Raw genomic sequence first — 19385 nt, forward strand, 5'->3', positions numbered from 1 at the left:
ATCATCCTTATCATCACACCACTGAGTATCATACTTAGCAATGGATTACAAAATGGATGAGAAATGGATGAGTGGCGTCTGCTGTCGCTGAAATCTCAAAGACATTCCTTTCCGTAACTACAAGCTGCAACTGTTCACATTCCTTGCCACTGGGCCTAGGGGAAGTGGGGAAAGAGAGTTAGGTGGTCCAGGGCAAATCATTCCCCCTACTATAAAAACAACTCAAGTGCATGTTCTGCTGGGGGACAGGCTTATCCCTCTACCTTCTTAACCACTGGTGTTTGAATAATGCTCTTTCAAGAAAGCAGGTATTCAGAAAAGGTGCACTACTATATTTCCATGGCCAAAATGTGCAAGGAATTTTTTTCTCAAAGACATTCACGCTGCCAGAAGTAGTCTCGCCATTGGCAGCGGACCCTTGAATCGAAGAACATCAAAAAAAGTTAACATTATTCTCCAAGACGAATGTGGCGGACTGTAGCACGTTGGCCTTTAAGCACATGAGACACAGTCTGGATTAAAGCTGTGTTTAACAAAGCCATATAGTTGGGTGAGAGCAGCAGAGACCAGCATCTTGGATGTGCACCGCCCAACCCTGCTTCATGGAAGGCTTCCCCTTCCTCAGAACTGATATTTCAATGATGAAATATCCATTAATAATAAAAATAAGCTATCTGTTAAGCATTTACTATATGTCAAGCACTGCTCTAAGCGCTGGGGTAGATGCAAGTTCATCAAGGTCAGGCACAAACCCTGTCCCAAGTGATGCTCACAATCTAAATGAGGGGGAACAAGGTGAGAGGACGTCCCTGTTGAAACAAGGGCTGTTTGCTACAATGCATCCTTCATCCCTGCAAGGCTTTTGTTTGCAGCTCCTGCCTCAAAAATGGAAATCAATCAATCAGTCAATTGATGGTGTTTACTGAACACTTTACTGTGTGCAGGGCACTGTACTAAGCACTTGGGCAGAGATAATGAAGCATTCTCTAGCAAGATCCAGTGGTTTTACTTCAAGGATTTATACTTTTGTAGCTTTGAACCCATCAAAATTCACAGGAAACATTAGGCACTAGTTACAAGTATTACACTTCCATTTTCACAATCCATTTCACTTCACCTGATGGCTCTATTCAGGAGATGGATGTTTTTCCTTCAGATTCTGCCAGCGGGAACGGATGGTGCAATTTTAAAATCTATCAAAATGGCCTTAATCATCTTTGGATGACTGTACTCTTAATAAGCTAGGTTTTGAAGTCAAAAGCAGGACTAATAGCTACTACTAATTAGTTTAATGAAAAGAAAAACACATTCTGTTTTCTGGACCCTCTTCCCTCCCTTCCTCAGCAAAGCGGGAAATACTGTGACTGGGCTTGTTCTGGAAAATCACTGCTCTCTCTAGATAAATCTCCGAGTCCTGTGAGACAAGCAGAAAAGAGGGGTAAATGGAAACAAAGAGCTAGGGAGGGTAGACAGAATCGAGGGAAAGGCTAGGCAGAGAGTGCTGGGGATAATAAGGTAATAACCCTAGGATAAAAGCCTGAAGAGACTAATTTGCTTTCACCAGTTTGCAAAATACCTGTTCTCCCTCCTACTTAGACAGGGACAGGGTCAGGGACTTTGTCCAATCTGATTAACTTGTATCTACCCCATGCTTAGAATAGTGCTTGACCCATAATAAGTGTTTAATAAATGCCATCATCATCAATGAGCACTTACAGTGTGCAGAGCACTGTACTAAGCACTAGGCAGCGTACAATATAACTCTTGATTCCACCTTAAGATTCTAAGACCCACTAACAATAAAGACCTAAGAAGTATTTATTCCTCCTGTTTCTTCCTTCGTAATTGCTGCAAGATTTCTCTCTTGGATTCCTGACAACTAGAAAGCAGTAACTGGGTATGAAAGAGTGCCGCCAATGTCAACAACAAAGGTTTGTATCCAGGGAGCAGGTGTTGCAATAGGAACAGAAATCCTGACCATGGGGCCACGTTTCACATTCCCATGAGACAAATCAGATGGGATTTTATGGTGCCATGCAGTTGGCATCAAACCCAATCTGGCCCATCTACCTTCCCCCAACACCTTGGAAAGGGCCACCTGGAAGTCGTGCATTACGTTGAATACACTCATCCATTCTCCTGTAGCGTGGGGATGGATCTTTGTAAGCTCACTGTAGGCAGGGATCAGGTCTACCAACTGTTAGATTGTACTCTCTCAGACACTTAATGTAGTGCTAAGCACACCATAAGTGCTCAACAAATACCACTTATGGATTGATTGATCGATGAATCCTGGTTAAGGATACCACATTTTAGTATCTACATCTCAACTAATGCCATGTGTATATGCACAGCTGTTTCTTCCGACACTGCATCAGATCACTGTGGTTACTGGGAAAACATTTCCTAATTCCCTAACACAGAAGCAAAGGTGTGCTTGAGAAGACAACCTTGCAATGTGCCTCATCAAAACCTGTTCAGACCTGGACAATATTGACTCGGGCCCATGCCCTGCCATATTAGCTGAGTGGCAGGGGAAAGGGTGACAGGGAGGGACTGTTCACACGTGAAGTAGCAGGTGAGCAGCAGCGAGGCCTAGTAGATAGAGCATGGGCCTAGGGGTCAAAGGACCTGGATTCTTTAATCCCGGCTCTGCCACGTGGCTGCTGTGTGACCTTCAGCTAGCCATTTAATATCTCTGTGCCTCAGCTGCCTACCTCATCTGTAAAATGGGGATTAAGACTGTGAGCCCCATGTGGGACATGGACTGTGTCCAACCTGATTAGGTTGGATCCACCCCAGTGCTTAGTACAGTGCCGGCACACAGTAAGCACCTAACAAATACCACAAAAAATAAAAGTAATGCATATACCAATCTTTAGAGAGTTGTAATCTCAGCAGGCCCATAAAACCTTCTGCACGCATTCACAGTGGGGCCACAGCCACTGCACTTGCTGAGTGCCATAGCCTCTCCTGACCAGGGAGGTCCAAACTGTGAAGGGAGAAGCCAGCCAGTTTGGACTCTGTTCCAACTTTCAGTGGCCCGGCCTGGCCCGGACTCAACCAGACTTCTTCCTTCTTCCCTAAAGCTCATAATAATAATCATAACTGTGGTATTTGTTAAGCACTTACTATGTTCCAAGCACTGTTCTAAGCTCTGGGGTAGATTCAAGATAACCAATTGAACACAGTCCCTGTTCCACATGGGGCTCACAGTCTTAATCCCCATTTTACAGATGAAGTAACTGAAACCCAGAGAAATTAAGCGGCCTGTCCAAGGTCAAACAGCAGACAAGTGGCGGAGCCAAAATTAGAACCCAGGTCCCCTGACTTCCAGGCCCCAGCTCTTTCCACTAGGCCATGATGCTTCTCAATTCCTCATCTAATCTCATCTAATGAGCTCCTCAGGTCATCAAATTCCACCTCTGACAACTTCTGATGGGATGGGAGGCACCAGAAACAGCTCTGCCACTTGTCTGTTTCCTCAGCTGTAAAATAGGGATTGAGACTGTGAGCCCCATGAGGGATAGGGTCTCTACTCAACCTGATTAGCTTGTATTTACCCCAGTCCTTAGTGCAGAGTCTGGCACATTAAAAAAAAAGATAATCCTTGGCAGGAACATGGTAGAGAAAAGAGGAAGGTGCCATTGTTTTATCTTGGTTACTTATTAATAATAATAATAATAATAATGTTGGTATTTGTTAAGCGCTTACTATGTGCTGAGCACTGTTCTAAGCGCTGGGGTAGACACAGGGGAATCAGGTTGTCCCACGTGGGGCTCACAGTCTTAATCCCCATTTTACAGATGAGGTAACTGAGGCACCGAGAAGTTAAGTGATTTGGCCAAAGTCACACAGCTGACATGTGGCCGAGCAGGGATTCGAACCCATGACCTCTGACTCCAAAGCCCGTGCTCTTTCCACTGCTGCTTCTTCTTATTTATTGAAGATGATATTTATTTCTCTATTAAAATTAACTTTATATTTCTGGATTTCCTGTTGTTGGAAGGCCATGTTTGCCTGGGGGGCTGAGGGGAGGAATAAGACCCCAACGTGCTTCCTGCAGCCATTCTCAGGAAGCAGGATGGCTGATTAGCTTGCTGGATGATCTCTCTGCGGCTCCTGTATGGTTTCAGCGAGCCAAGGGGTGGTGGCAGCAGCCTGAGGTGGTGAAGGATTGAGGCTCACTCTGCCCGAGGTCTCCAACTCTAGTCCCTTCACAGAGGGGAAAATTGGAGGGCTTTAGGACCCACTGACCTGGTTGCCTCCAGCAGCTCTCCGGGTTATTTCCACCCTGAAAAGGGCTGAGAGGACAGGATGACATTAGTTGAAAAGAAGGGAGGAAGCACTGGAGCGCAAACTTCAAGGCTGGAGCTGCTGAGCCCCTGATGGGATAGGGAAGCCAGGGCTCCCTCCCCACCCTTCCAGAAAACAGGGTTAATTAATTATGGTATTTGTTAAGTGCTTACTATGTGTCAAACACTGTTCTAAGCTGAGGAAGATTCAAGTTAATCAGGTTGAACACAGTTCCTGTCCCACATGGGGGTCACTGTCCAAGTAGGAGGGAGAACAGGTATAGAATCCCCATTTTTATGGTTGAGGAAACTGAGGCACAGAAAATCAATACTGAGTGCTTACTGTGTGTAGTCCCTCTCAGGATGGCACCTGGAGAGTTTCAAGTAGTCTGCCAGTCTCAGCTACTGGAGGGAGAGTCAAGCAGAGGGCCACCCATTCCATTCTTAGCTTGGGCAGTGGCTAGCGAGCGGAAGGTGATCTGCTACAAGTCCAAACTCACCTGTGCTGGGCTGCAGCGGCATGGGAGAGAGTTGAGGGTAGAGACTCAAGCTTACTGCATGGAAGAAGACGATGGTAAACCACTTCCGTATTTTTACCAAGAAAACTCTAGGGATACACTACCAGAAGATGCAGATGGAGGTGGGGTGTTCTGGGAGAGATGCGGCCATGGAGTCGCTATGGTCCAGAGGCAACTTGACAGCATTAAGACATGACAAGACTATGTGCAGAGAACCGTACTACATACTTGTGAGAGTACAATATAATAGACGGAAGACACGTTCCCCACCCTACTAAAACCCTGTGGTCTAGAGGGGGACTCAGACAAGAACATCTAAGGCCACCTGCTTGACATTTTCAGGTCTGTGTCCATGGTCACCCAGCAAGCAAGTGGCAGAGCTGGCATTAGAACCCAAGTCCTCTGCCTCCCAGGTCTGTACCTTTTCCATTATGCCACGGTGGCTCTGCCATTACCCCAGCATTGGCCAGGCCATCCGCCCCAGGCAGCAGGGAAGCACTGGATTCCTCCTCCCGTAACCCCAGCGTGGCAACCGCCCTTATTTATAACATCAAATTATTTTTCCGGGATTCAAGTGCTTTTTAGGGACTGTCTGTGAATTTACAACTGGCTAGCAACCCTGGGCCAGATGGATCTTATATAATGCTTATATAATGAGGGCTTGTTGTGAATAGGTCTAGACCATACGCTCATTGTGGGAAGGGAATGGGTCTGTTTATTGTTATATTATACTCTCCCAAGCACTTAGTAGAGTGCTTTGCACACAGTAAGCGCTCAGTAAATACGATCGAACGAAGGAACCAGGATTCTATTGTGTAAATCCCTTCGGCAATGTTACGTCCACTGAGGGAAGGTAGATTATGCAAATCTTTCTTCTAATTTAAAATAAAATGATGACGATTCTGGCACTGAGGCTATTAACACTATCCCCAAACTGCCTTTTAATTAACATAAAGACATTCTGTGGCTACATTTCAATCTTAAAGCATGTAAAATATAGTTTTAATTCCAAATAGCCTACTTCTTGCTTTAAAACAGCTTTTATATATACCCCAAATCATAGGTCCTATTTGCTTTATTTTCATGTATAAAACTGTGGATTTGCTTTTGTAGGCTTCCTATTACCCTGAAGCCCTGGGCCACACCCCCAAAGCATTAATCTAGCTCAGCCAGTGTTACATTGTTTTCAAAATTAAACACACTGCCATGATCAGGTCACCTTTTCAATTGCAAAAATACTCCAGAAATCTCCCATTTGTGTTTTCTGAGTGTTTCCACGATGGTCAAGTTATGATCTTTCAAGTGCTTTTACATTCATTCAATTCATTTGTATTTATTGAGCGCTTACTGTGTGCAGAACACTGTACTAAGTGCTTGGAATGTACAATTCGGCAACAGAGACAATCCCTGCCCAACAATGGGCTCACAGTCTAAAAGGGGGAGGGAGACAGCAAAACAAAACAAGTAGGCATCAAACTTGAGCTGGTATAACCAATTGACCTTTGGGACATTTCTACCTGATCCGAAGATATGAGAAATCAACTTGGAGTCCAGAATGATAACGGAATTGTTTCTTTGGGTTTGTTTTTTTTTCTAATGGTAATTGTTAAGTGCTTATTATGTGCCATGCACTGTTCTAAGCACCAGAGGAGATCCAGGCTAATCCGGTTGGACACAGTCCATGTCCCCCATGGGGCTCTAAGCCTTAATCCCCATTTTACAGACGAGGAATCTGAGGCAGGAAGAAGTGAAGTGACTTCGCCAAGAATACATAGCCTACAAGTGGCCCTTCTGACTCCCAGACCCTTGCTTTATAGACTTTGACTTGAATGCCCTTTCAGGCTGTTTACTTACTCTACAACTTGCATGTGTAATAATAGTATAAGCCACTGTTTGCATCTTTATGTCACATTTGGAAGGTTTCTTTAGAATGTATTACCTCAACAGGCACTTGACCCTGAAAGCTAAAAGCAACATTCTGAGGCAGAAAAATTCCCCTTACGATGGTCAAAAACTTCTGAAAAACATTTCCAAGGGGGTAAGTTTATCATTAATATGCATTTACATTATGATGTTTTGCCATCACATTTGAGGCAAAGAAGGAGAAATTGAAAACAATGCAACATAGTTGGTCTGAACCCAAGGTATTTTTTTTCTTACCCCAAGCCACAGGTGACATCCTGTTACTCTCAAGCCATCTGAGGAAGAACTGAAAGCATCTAGGGCCATCTGCTTGACATGTTCAGGAAGTTATCTGAAATCAATCAATCAATTGTATTTATTGAGCATTTACAGTAGGCAGAGCACTGTACTAAGCACTTGAGAGAGTCCACTGCAACAGAGTTGGTAGACGTGTTCCCAGCCTACACTGAGCTTACAGTCTAGAGGAACTATAACCAGAAAGATGCCAGTCTGGGGATAAGGTGAATTAGAATGCTTTGCTGCACAATATACCTTTGTTGATACATGATGCATTTTTTAAGGCTAACACTTTTTGACCCTCAGATCTTCTTCCTTTCTCCATCCCCATTTGTCTTTATTCAACTTCATGCTATTTTTGTGGGACCAATTCTTTAATTGAACAAGATCACTTTCAATTTCAGTTCTGTACTTGTTCTGAACTGTTAACAACCCTACCCAATTTCAGTTATCTGTAAATTCACTGAGTAGGCTAGGAGTATGGCTTAGTGGAAAGAGCACGGGTCTGGGAGTCAGAGGACCTGGGTTCTAATCCCCGCTCTGCCACTTGCCTGCTATATGAGGTCACTTAACAGCTCTGTGCCTCAATTTCCTCAACTGTAAAATGAAGATACAATGCCTGTTCTCCCTCCCCACTAGACTGTGAGTCCTGTGTGGGACAGGGACTGTGTCAGACCTGATTAACCTGCACTTAACCCCAGTGCTTAGAACAATGTTTAACAGATGATAAGCACTTAACAAATACCATTAAAAACTACAGATCCAAGTGCCAAATCCACAAACCCACCATATTCTAGAATGTCAGCTGGTTGTGGGTACAGAATGTGTCTAACAACTCAATTTTGTACTCTCCCAAGGGTTTAGAACAGCGCTCTGTACACAATAAATGTACAGATTAATTCTCATCGGATCTGAATCATTTAAGCAACTTGAGGGTCTCCTCACCCTCAGCCCCAGAGCACTTATGAACATATCCATTATTTATTTATAGTGTGGTCTTGTTTCCCCTCTAGACCATAAGCTCCTTGTAGGCAGGAAACATTCCTATCAACCACTGAACAACAGGGTACCTCAGGGTGCTGCGCTAAACGTATGGCTCAAAGGAGGGAAGCACCACCATTTCCACCTGGGACATGTTTGGTTCTACTGCTGCTAAAACCAAAGGAATTCTTTACGACCAGAGAGAACAAGGGATTTCCAGCACCACCCGAATAATTGGGGACACTTTCATGTCTACGAACCATCAGTGCCACCTATTTTCTAAGTGATTTCCATGGATTCCAAAGGGCTTTTTATCTCCCAGGAACGTTTCTGCTAATTCTGTGGAATCAGCACTTAGAACAGCGTTTCACACATAGTAAGCGCTTAAAAAATGCCATCAACATTATGATTATCATCGTACTCTGCCAAGTACAACATGTGAGTGTTCGATAAATACCATTGATGGATTCCACGACTTTTTAGAGGTGGGCAGATAGAGGCTAATGGCCTGTTTTGTTTTTTACAGATTGCTTGAAGTCAGGTTTCACAGATGTAGCTGTTTGACCCCCAATCCCCTTTTCCTCAAGTTGCTTCATTCTTCTCCCCAAAAGCTGGTTGAATATTTGTTTTCTTTCACCAGACTACTTGTTTTGTTTTGTTCTGTTTTGTTTTGTTGCCTGTCTCCCCGTTTAGACCGTGAGCCCGTTGTTGGGCAGGGATTGTCTCTCTCTGTTGCCGAATTGTACATTCCAACCGCTTAGTCGAGTGCTCTGCACATAGTAAGCACTCAATAAAATTAAATGAAGAAATTAATTTCCTGGTGTGGAATAGTTGGTTTGAGGAGCGGATGTGTTCAAATGTCATTTCCATGGGAGGATCGGGAAAGGCCTAGGCAGAGCATGGCCTGGTCCTCCTTTCCAACTGCAGACATTTGTTCCTTTTATCCTTCAGTCTGCTGCAATTTCCCCCCCCCCCTCCACCACAGGGCCCTTCCATCCACGCTTCTCCACCTCTCTTCAGCTCCCTCCCTCCACCCCTTCCAAAAGGTCACTTCTTCTCCCCCACCCCGGCCCTTCGACGCCCATATCGTCCTCACTCACACCCGTGCTGTAGTGGAAAGAGCCCAGGTTTAAAAGTCAGAGGTCATGGGTTCTAATCCCGGCTCCGCCGCTTGTCAGCTGTGTGACCTTGGGCACATCACTTCACTTCTCTGTGTCTCAGTGACCTCATCTGTAAAATGGGGATGAAGACTGTGAGTCCCACGTCGGACAACCTGATGACACTGGCTGTACCCGCTGCTTGTAGGGAGGCAGCGTGGCTCAGTGGAAACAGCACTGGCTGGGGCGTCAGAGATCAATGGGTTCAAATCCCCTCTCCACTGCTTGTCGGCTGTGTGACTTTGGGCACATCACTTCACTTCTCTGTGCCTCAGTGACCTCATCTGCAAAAGGGGATGAAGACTGCGAGCCCCACGCAGGACAACTTGATGACCTTGGCTCTACCCGCTGCTTGTAGAGAAGCACTGTGTCTTCGTGGAATGAGCCCTGGTTTGGGAGTCAGAGGTCATGGGTTCAAATGCCGGCTGTGCGGCTTGTCAGCTGTGTGGCTTTGGGCAAGTCACTTGACTTCTCTGGGCCTCAGTTCCCTCATCTGGAAAGAGGGGATGAAGACTGTGAGCCCCACGTGGGACAACCTTGGCTCTACCCCCAACCCTTAGGACCGTCTTCGGCACATAACAAGCACTTAACGAATACCATTATTATCCCGACTCTGCCCCTTGTCAGCTGTGTGACTGGGGGCAAGTCACCACTTCTCTGGGCCTCAGTTCCCTCATCTGTAAAATGGGGATGAAGACCGTGAGCCTCACGTGGGACAACCTGATGACCCTGTATCTACCCCGGCGTTTAGAACAGGGGTCTCTCCAATACCATCATTACTATTATTATTATGACCCCCCCCCCCGTCTTCCTGGCGCAAAGGAGCACCGAAGCTTGGCGGCTGAAGCCGACCGTGGGGCTTTGGCCTTGAGGCTTCCCTCCCGCCCCCTGTTTCCCTCACGCCATTCCAGCCGCCCCTCACTGGGGCCAATGCGCCTGCGCCGGCGCCCGCGCCTGCGCGGCTCCTCTTCCTGCTCCCGCCCTTCCTGAGCAACCAACCCCCCCCCCCACTTCCCCCTCTTCCCCCCCCCACGGCCGCCGGTCCCCACCCGAAGGGCCCAGGGCTGCCCGCCGCGCCGCCGGCCTCCCAACGCCGTCCTCTTTCCGGCTCGGCCCGCCGTTTCCCGGCGCCTCCGGCGGAGCCGAGGCAGCAGGCCGGGCCGGCGGGGTGGGGGGGGCCTGGGACCCGACCGACCGGTAACGGTACGGCCCCGGGGGGCGGGCGTCCCTTCAGGCTTCTAGGCGGGCAGCCCCGGCCCCGCCCCTTCCTCGTCCCCTCGGCTCGGGCCGCGCTGGTGAGTGGCGGGCGGCGGCGGGCGGGGAGCTGAGGCGAAGGCGGGTCTTCGGCGGGGAGGGGAGGGGAGGGGAGGGGAGGGAAGAAGAGGAGGAGGAGGAGGAGGGGGAGAAGCCTGGAGTGGTGGAGTTGGTGCTGGGAAACCCGGGGCCGATGTTGACAACAGGCGGGAGGTGAGTCCCGAGGAGCTCCCCTCCCCCCCGCCCCATCCCCTCAGCCGCCCCGCCGCGGGAAACCGCTCCTGGGGGTGGGGAGGGACCGGCCACAGGCGGTGGTCGTCTGGGACCCCCTCACAGCCCCCCAGAACCGGGGAGGGCCCTGGTGCCGGGGTCCCCCCCGGAGAGCCGGGGGAGGAGGTTCCCCCCCCCCCCCAGGACCGGCCGGGAGGCAGCCGCAGGGGCCCGAGGTGACAGGCCCAGGAAGGCGGGGGGGAAACTGAGGGGGGGGGGGGGGGGAAGGGGGTTGGAGGCCCCGGGAAATGTCACCGGCCTCCGGGGCCGGGACTGGCCCCGCCGCCGCGGCCGCCGAGGCGGGTCGGCTTCCCCTTCCGTCGTCGCCGGAGGATGAGCCTCGGCGGGGGGAAGGAAGGAGGGCGGCGACGACTCATCGCCACACCGCCGACGGCCTCAGGGAGGGGCGGTCCAGGAGCGCCGACCCTCCGCTAAGCGTGGGGCCCTCGCCGCCGCACGACTCCGCCCCCCGACCCTCGTGGCTCCGGGGGGCCAGAGGGCATGGGTTCGAATCCCGGCCCCCCCGCCACTCGTCCGCTGGGGGCCTTTAGCCAAGCCACCTCCCCCATCTGGAAAATGGGGATGAAGAGTGGGAGCCTCACGTGGGACAACCTCATCGCCTCGTATCCTCCCCGGCGCTCAGAACGGTGTTGGGCACGTAGTAAGCGCTTAGCACATCCCCACGTTGTTGTTCTTCCTGCTCCCCGGCGGCAGGGTGGGACCGGCCGAGTGGGGCGGGAGGGCGACGGGACGAAAGGACGAAGCTCTTCGTGACTTTGCGCGGGCAGGGTGTCTGCCCCGACCAACTCCTCTTTTCGGCAAGATCCTCGAGCTCCGTCGCCTCCCCCCAAATTGAAAGCGAAGACGAGGAGGAGCCCGATTGATTGGGAAGTTTGCGGGTTCTCTCCCGAGGCGCACAGAGCCTTACAAAAAAACAACCCATCTGTGGGAGGACAGGAGAAATGCGGATTCTCTCTTATGGGATTCGTCAGATAGAATTCGTATCCCCTCCCGGCCCCGCGGTCCACACGTTCTGGCCTCCAGGGATGTACTGGAGAGAAGTAGCGTGGCTCGGTGGAAGGAGCCCGGGCTTGGGAGTCCGAGGTCGTGGGTTCTAATCCCGCCGCCCTCCCATGGCAGCTGTGTGACTTTGGGGCCAGTCACATAACTTCCCCGGGCCGCAGTGTCCTCACCTGTAGAACGGGGGTGAAGACTGGGAGCCCCACGTGGGCCAGCCTGCCTGGGCTTGGGAGCCAGAGGTCCCGGCTCGGCCCCTTGTCAGCTGTGTGACTGTGGGCAAGTCACTTCACTTCTCTGTGCCTCCGTTCCCTCATCTGTAAAATGGGGATGAAGACTGGGAGCCTCACCTGGGACAACCTGGTGACCCTGTATCTCCCCCAGCGCTTAAAGCACAGTGCGCTGCACATAGTGCTTAACAAATACCAACATTATTATTACCTCGCATCCACCCCAGCCCTTAGAACAGTGGGTGGCACATGGTAAGCGCTTAACAGATACCAACACTGTTACAGCGAGGCTCAGTGGAAAAACCCCGGGCCTGGGAGTTTAGATGAGATCGTGGGTTCTCATCTCGGCTCCCTCCCATGGCAGCTGTGTGACTTTGGACCAGTCACACAACTTCCCCGGACCTCAGTGTCCTCATCTGTAAAATGGGGTTGAAGACTGTGAGCCCCACGTGGGCCAGCCCAATTACCTCGCATCTACCCCAGCGCTTAGAACAGTGTGGCACATGGTAAGCGCTTAACAGATACCAATGCTATTACAGCGTGGCTCAGTGGAAAGTACCTGGGCTTAAGAGTCAGAGGTTGTGGGTTCTAATCCCGGCTCCGCCACCTGTCAGCTTTGTGACTTTGGGCAAGTCACTTAACTTCGCGGTGCCGCGGTTCCCTCATCTGTAAAATAGGGATGAAGACTGTGAGCCCCATGTGGGACAACCTGGTCACTTTGTATCCCCCCCAGTGCTTAGAACAGTGCTCAACACATAGTGAGCGCTTAACAAATACCAATGTTGTTATTAGTATTTAAGGGGGAGACCAGTTTTTCTCTGCTTGCTGCTAGCCTAGCTCTTAGTATCTTGATTTACACAGGCAGTTTTTTATCTCTTTTAACTTTTTAAGTGTACATGGTTAATGGATGCTCACCTTCTCAGACATCTGTATGTCTCAGACAGTAAGTAGGAACCTAGGACTAGAGAGGAACTTCAAAAAATTATGCTAATTCATACCCTGAATGCATCCTACGATATTGGTAAATCTGAGGAAGTAGATTATAGTGGGAGCTTTCTGTGCTTCTTTTAAGGTAGTTACCATTAGGATGTCAAATAAGTTTCAAAATCTTGTATAAAACTACCCGATGATAATTGAACATTGGCAATCAAAGCAAATGAACACACCCACTCCCTTCAAATAAATTAAAGTTCAAGGGTTCTGTGTAACTTTCTGAATGAGGTGAAGACGGTGAGCGATTCAACAGATTTGTCAAAATGGGTGTCCATCGAAGATCTTTCCAAACTAAACATGGTGTTATTATATCATTACGGAGTTGCTAGTCGGAAAATTCATCCTCATTAATATTTACTGAGCACCTATTGGATGCAGCACAGTGTTCTAGGCCCCTGGAAGGGTACAGCTAAAGACACAATTTCTGTCCTTTCAAACTCTGTTTCTACCGTGGCTTTTTCTGTTAGTATCTACTTGGCATGTTAGTACTCATGTTTGTTTTTTTTTATGGTATTTATTAAGCGTTTACTATGTGCCAGGCACTGTATTAAGTACTGGGATAACCAGGTTGGACATGGTTCCTGTCCCACATGGGGTGCTCAGTGTTAATATGTTGGTTAGATGAGGAAACAGAGGCTCTGGGAAGTGACTTGCCCAAGGTCACCCAGCCAACAAGTGGCAGAGCCAGGGATTAGAACCCAGGTCCTTCTGACTCCCAGGCCCGTACTCTGCTAGGCCACGCCGCTTCTCATTACTTATATTATTGCAGCATTTGGACTAAATGAAAGGTTGAGATTTACATTTAAATCATGAAAACTCAAATCAGGAAGAATAAGGATTCCCAGCCTTAGATGAAAGTGGACCTAGAGCTCAGCTGGGATTTTCATGCCACTTAAATGTTGAGCACTCTGGTTTGGATCCATGCACTTTACTGAAAATATGTAAACCTGGGTTTCATAAATATAGTTGAGATTCTTAAATTTGGCGTTGTCTTTTTGTATGTCGGTTTACCAGTAAGGCTCCTTTTAATAGTTTTGGGGCAACGGTAAGGTTGATTTCATATTAGAGTCCCTGTTAGAGGGATTCAAGTTTTCACTTTGGAGAATTCCCTCTTGGATGTTGGGCAAACTCACATGTCGGAAGTCTTACTGTGACGTGTAGGACACAGTTTAATAAGTCAATCCTATTGTGAAAAGGTATAACTTTGAAGCTAAGATCACCACTCCAAAATTATAGTGACTTCATTGCTTTACCTCTGTTTTTTTCCTGCTGAGAAGTACCTTACCAGCCTGCCAGGAGATAGTCAAGAAATGTCAGGATGGTCTCTGGAAATTCACACTTGTTACTACTGCACACTGGCTTCAGTGCGCGTAGTTGAAAATGGTCAAGCTAGCTAACCTAGAGATCATCTATTTCTCTGTCCTATCAACTTCAAGTGCCTTACAGGCATTTTCATTACAGCCCTGCTGGTCATTTATCTAACAAAAATCCCTGCTTTGACGGAATTTGAGGATCATGGGTTTTTTCATAGTCAAAGAGGATGCTCTCTCTGTCAGAGCCAAGAATCCAGCCTAGGTTGTCTTGTGCCCAGAAGGACATGTGAACATAGTTACTTTGGGCTGAGTTCTCTAGTTCTCTAATTCTAGGTTGTCTACATGTCTGAGAATAACTTTCTTAGCTGAAACTTTATTTCCAAGGCTTAGTTGTAAGGGACTGGAGTGTCTAAGCAGCGCCTTAATATGTGGGGAAAAAAATCATCAAATAGGTTTGTAGATGATGGGTAATTCAGTATTAATTGCCATCATTTTGGGTCATGCTCTACCTGCTAGCTGACAGATGTGCTTTTTCAAAAAGTAGTAAATCATAAATCCTTCTATCATAAGCCATTAAAATCATGATCATTTTTAAACCATCCTTTGCAAATCCCGTAGTGTGAAAATCATAAATCTGCTTGAGTTCAAAATTTTTGATTAAAAAAAAGATTTCCCTCTCCAGGGAGATTTTAAAAATGATTCTTTTGTGTAATATGCAGAACTTTGAACCACATACAACTTTTAGAAACAAATTGACTATTTTGGGCCATGCTTGATATCTTCAGGCAGTTTACAAGTCTAAAAGTTCAAGTATCTTTGAAAGAATCAGCTAACTTAAAAGTCTGCCATCTCCAAGAAGTAACTAGAATTTTTTTGTAGAACTGTTCAGCTATATTGGATGATGAGAAACTTTCTAAACGAAAGTATCCTGCAAAGGCCTTTTTTTTTTGGTGGGGGGGAGGGGGTATACATTTTAAACCTCTTGTAAAGGAGCTTCTTGGAAAGCCTGGCATTTAAAGTACCTTCCAGAACTGAATGTTTTTAACTTGTCTGAAAAGAGTGGGTTGTTTTTTTTTAAATTTGTTTTTGGGTTTTTTTGTTTGTTTTGCCAAAGATCTAATGAGGTAGTTAAAGCAACAAGATCATCATTGAATGCCTTGAACCATAAATATGTTCGTAGTGTTGATTTGTGTGGCCAAATCATCTGATCTTTCCAAGTCTTGGTATCTCTGTTTGCAAAGCAGGAATTATGCCAGTAGTTACATTTTGGGAATATTTCTGAAACCTTATGAAACAGGTGGATAAAAAGCTTTAAGATAAGCCTTATGGAGTACATACAATTAAAAAAAGTTCAATGCTCTTTAACCCAAGAAGGGGTTTAAAAAAAGCAATAGTAATTGAGACTACAAATTTATCTGTTGAGTGTTAAAAATGGACTCAGTTTTGCTTCAGTTGAGTTATTTATTTAATCATCACCATTTGAAGATTTGCATTTCGTGGGTCTTTTTGGGAAATGAGTGTTCTTTGAAAGTGCAGAGAAAAACAATCACAAAATCCATTGATATTCTTTTACCTTGGCAGGTTTGACTTTGAAACATAATGCCAGCTGAGCGCAAAAAGCCAGCAAGCATGGAAGAAAAAGAATCTTTGTTGAACAGCAAAGAGAAAGATTGCAATGAAAGGAGAACTGTGAGCAGCCGGGAAAAACCCAAAGATGATATCAAAATTAGCACCAAGAGAGAGGCTATAAAGGTGCCTGAAGATAAGAAGAAGAAGTTGGAAGAAGATAAACGAAAAAAAGAGGACAAGGAGCGGAAGAAGAAAGAGGAAGAGAAAGTAAAAGCGGAGGAAGAACTAAAGAAAAAGGAGGAGGAAGAAAAGAAGAAACTTGAAGAGGAAGAGAAAAAGAAGCAAGAGGAAGAGGTGAAGCGTAAGCAGGAGGAAGCAGCTGCTCAATTAAAGTAAGACATTTCTTTTTTACTTTTATTACTAAGTCTCCTATTTAGTGTTCTAAGTATGGGGGGGGGGGGGCGGGTGTCCTTTGGATCCAAAGTAATCAGAGGCCCTGTTTTTGGTAATTTTTTGAGAGTGCATTTTCTCGTGTCATACTGAATTTTAAAATTAAAACTTTATACATAAAACGGTGAGGTGCATCATCTATAGAAAAAGCCTGCAGTAACTTAACTCAAAGTTGAAGTTGCCCAGCTATCATGGGGCTTCATGCTTCAAAGATAAAATATCGGAAGTAAGGCAGTATTTATTTTCATATATTCCTTAGAAGGATATTGACAAGAGGAACTCAGACTGCTTTACAGTCTTGGGGACTCTTCCCTCTAAATATTTCTTAGCAAGAAAGGAGTGGTGATTGTTGGGAGATCATAGAATCAAAGGATGTAGTCCATCCATCCCAGAAAGAGAATTGTTTTAGATCTTCTTAAATCTCCAGAAACAGTGTCCATTTATCATTATTTCATTTGGTATTTCAAACTTAAGTTCTTTCTAAGGTTTAACCGAATCCTTCCTGCTGCAATTTCTGTTTTCTCATTCTGTCCTCAGTGGGAACAACTGTTTGTTATCCCCTACTTGCCATTTCAATAGAGTTGAAGATGATGTGCTTCCCGCTACTTTCCTGTTAGTCATCCAAATTTCATAACTTCTTTTAAAATACAATAAGCACTACATTGCTGACTCCTCTTTCCTTGTGTTTGCTGCTCCTTGTGGTTCTTTCTTGTCTGTTCTTGCATGAAGACAGTTGTGGCTCACTATGTTTTGGGGTGTCTTTTCCTTCTCCAGAGGCATCCCTCAGCTTTTGTCCCGGTTGAAACCCATCCTGTTAAAAGCCACTCAGTTCTCCAATTTGCCATAGTAACGTTGATTTTTAATTTTGATTTACCTCCAAACCCTGGACATCCCAGAGTTAGCAACAGATTGAATGAATACACTTTTTATTACACCCTTCGAGGCATTGATAATAGAGGCCATTTTGCAAGAGGGTTGGTGGTTGTCCTTGTACACCCAGCCAAGTTCTAACGTCCATGAGGTAGGCTGACTACTTATTTCTGCATTGGTTTCCTGGTTTGAATTATAAGGAAATTGAGGGTGATGTATAATTTATGAATGACTTAAAAATGAAAATGCCAAGTATTATTCGTAATTGGGTTTGTTTTGGTTCTAGAGAGAAAGAGGAAGCACATCAGCTCCATCAGGAAGCGTGGGAACGTCACCAGGCGAGAAAGGAACTCCGTAGCAAAAATCAGAACGCACCAGAAAACCGACCTGAGGAGAATTTCTTTAGCAGACTGGACTCAAGCTTGAAGAAGAATACCGCCTTCGTCAAGAAGCTAAAAACAATTACGGAGCAACAGAGAGACTCCTTGTCCCATGATTTTAATGGCCTCAATTTAAGTAAATACATCGCGGAAGCTGTCGCTTCCATCGTGGAAGCAAAGTTAAAAATATCAGATGTGAACTGTGCTGTGCACTTGTGCTCTCTGTTTCATCAGCGGTACGCTGACTTTGCTCCATCACTTCTTCAGGTTTGGAAGAAACATTTTGAAGCAAGAAAAGAGGAGAAAACTCCTAACATTACCAAATTACGAACTGACTTGCGTTTCATTGCAGAGTTGACAATAGTTGGTATTTTCACTGACAAGGAAGGTTTATCCTTAATCTATGAGCAGCTGAAAAACATTATTAATGCAGATCGTGAATCCCATACTCATGTTTCTGTGGTGATTAGCTTTTGCCGGCACTGTGGAGATGATATTGCTGGATTGGTACCAAGAAAAGTGAAGGGTGCTGCAGAGAAGTTTAATTTGAGTTTTCCTCCTAGTGAGATAATCAGCCCAGAGAAACAACAGCCTTTCCAGAACCTGTTAAAAGAATACTTTACGTCTTTGACCAAACACCTGAAAAGGGACCACAGGGAGCTACAGAATATTGAGAGACAAAACAGGTGATTTTCAAATATTTCTCAAAATTTGAGAGTTTGTTTTGCAGTAGATATTCTTAATCTTGGTGTCTGTGAGGAAAGAAATTAGAAAAGGGGTGAGCGCAGATTAATCGTGAAAATACTGGGAAATTTTCAAAATGTCTTAGGCTCTTCTTTGAACGAGGAACAACTGCAGGGTTTGCTTCCTAGTTAAAGTGAGTCTGGCAATTATACTGTGGTCTCTAGTTTGTGGATTTTTTTTTTCCCCTCACTTTGGTTTGCTGCAGCCTCATTAAAATTAAGGACCGTGTTTCTTTCCTTGCCACATGAGTAATTTTCCTCTTTGCCCCTGTCTCCCTCTGTGAATTTTTTCCCTTCAAGTACATTAATTTAGGTTGTGTTTTTGTTTACTCTTGTCATTGTTGATGATCATGTAATCTGGGAAATTGAGAAATAGCATCCAAAAGATGTGGTTGTCTTGGAAGTCTCACTTGGAACTATATTTTGGGCCAGATACCTAGTTGGCTGCTCATTATAAGCAAGCTTCTTCCTCTGAAATTATTACTTTTCACATAGTTCTTCTGTAATGTGGGGGTTTGTTCTAAAGAACATTAGAGTACAGAAAACTCAGGCAACGGTGCTCACACCTTGACTGACGCAGTACCCATGCGTAAGAACCGTTTCAGCACCCCCCAGGTTGTATCCAGGTAGAAAGTACGTTCCCTAAGTACCCCCAAATCTTCTATCTGAAGCATGTAATGAAAACATCCGTCATTGCAGAAACTGGCTGTGTTCTATGAGGAAATTAGTTTGGCCTAAGAAAAGTCTTTTCTTGTCTTCTTGACTTTGCCTGTAGTGTAAGGTGTTGGTGAATATTGTTTTAGGTGATTCTGTGAGAATGTGGAGTACAGATGGGCACAACTTGATTGGCAGAGATGCAGTAAATGAGCGGCTGATTTGGAGAGGGTCACTGGGTTGCAGGAAGGAACAGGAATGCAGAAGGGACCTGAGTGCTTCAAGAAATGGTGCTGGAGTTAAGTTTGTGTTTCTAAGAGGGCAGTTTTGAAGATGAACTTGGCTATGTTTAAAAAAAGTTATCTCTGCATGTCTTTTGTGCTCTTGACCCTCCCAAAGGACAGGGACCATGTCTGAATCCCACCTGTGTATTCTCTCCCAGCGCTTAGTATAGCTTAGTAAATATTTGGTTACTACTCCTTTTGAGGCTGC

General features: G+C 46.1%; 1 protein-coding gene and 1 non-coding gene across 3 annotated transcripts in view; both read left to right on the plus strand.

Annotated features, from left to right (window-relative positions):
- The first annotated feature begins 4647 nt into the window (after positions 1-4647).
- On the plus strand, positions 4648-4785 carry LOC114816334. Its single transcript, XR_003764098.1, has one exon. It is a non-coding gene; the product is annotated as a small nucleolar RNA SNORA7 (small nucleolar RNA).
- Positions 4786-10525: 5740 nt separating this feature from the next.
- Positions 10526-19385, plus strand: part of UPF2 (UPF2 regulator of nonsense mediated mRNA decay) — a 59824-nt gene continuing 50964 nt past the window's right edge. For both annotated transcript variants that reach the window (XM_029077359.2, XM_029077360.1), the window contains exons 1-3: positions 10526-10617; positions 15809-16188; positions 17403-18182. In XM_029077359.2, the coding sequence (XP_028933192.1) occupies positions 15827-16188; positions 17403-18182 (1142 nt within the window). In that variant the 5' untranslated portion in view covers positions 10526-10617; positions 15809-15826. The remainder of the gene's footprint in view (positions 10618-15808; positions 16189-17402; positions 18183-19385) is intronic.

Source organism: Ornithorhynchus anatinus, chromosome 13, assembly GCF_004115215.2.
Source record: "Ornithorhynchus anatinus isolate Pmale09 chromosome 13, mOrnAna1.pri.v4, whole genome shotgun sequence".
Classification (NCBI taxonomy): Eukaryota; Metazoa; Chordata; class Mammalia; order Monotremata; family Ornithorhynchidae; genus Ornithorhynchus; species Ornithorhynchus anatinus.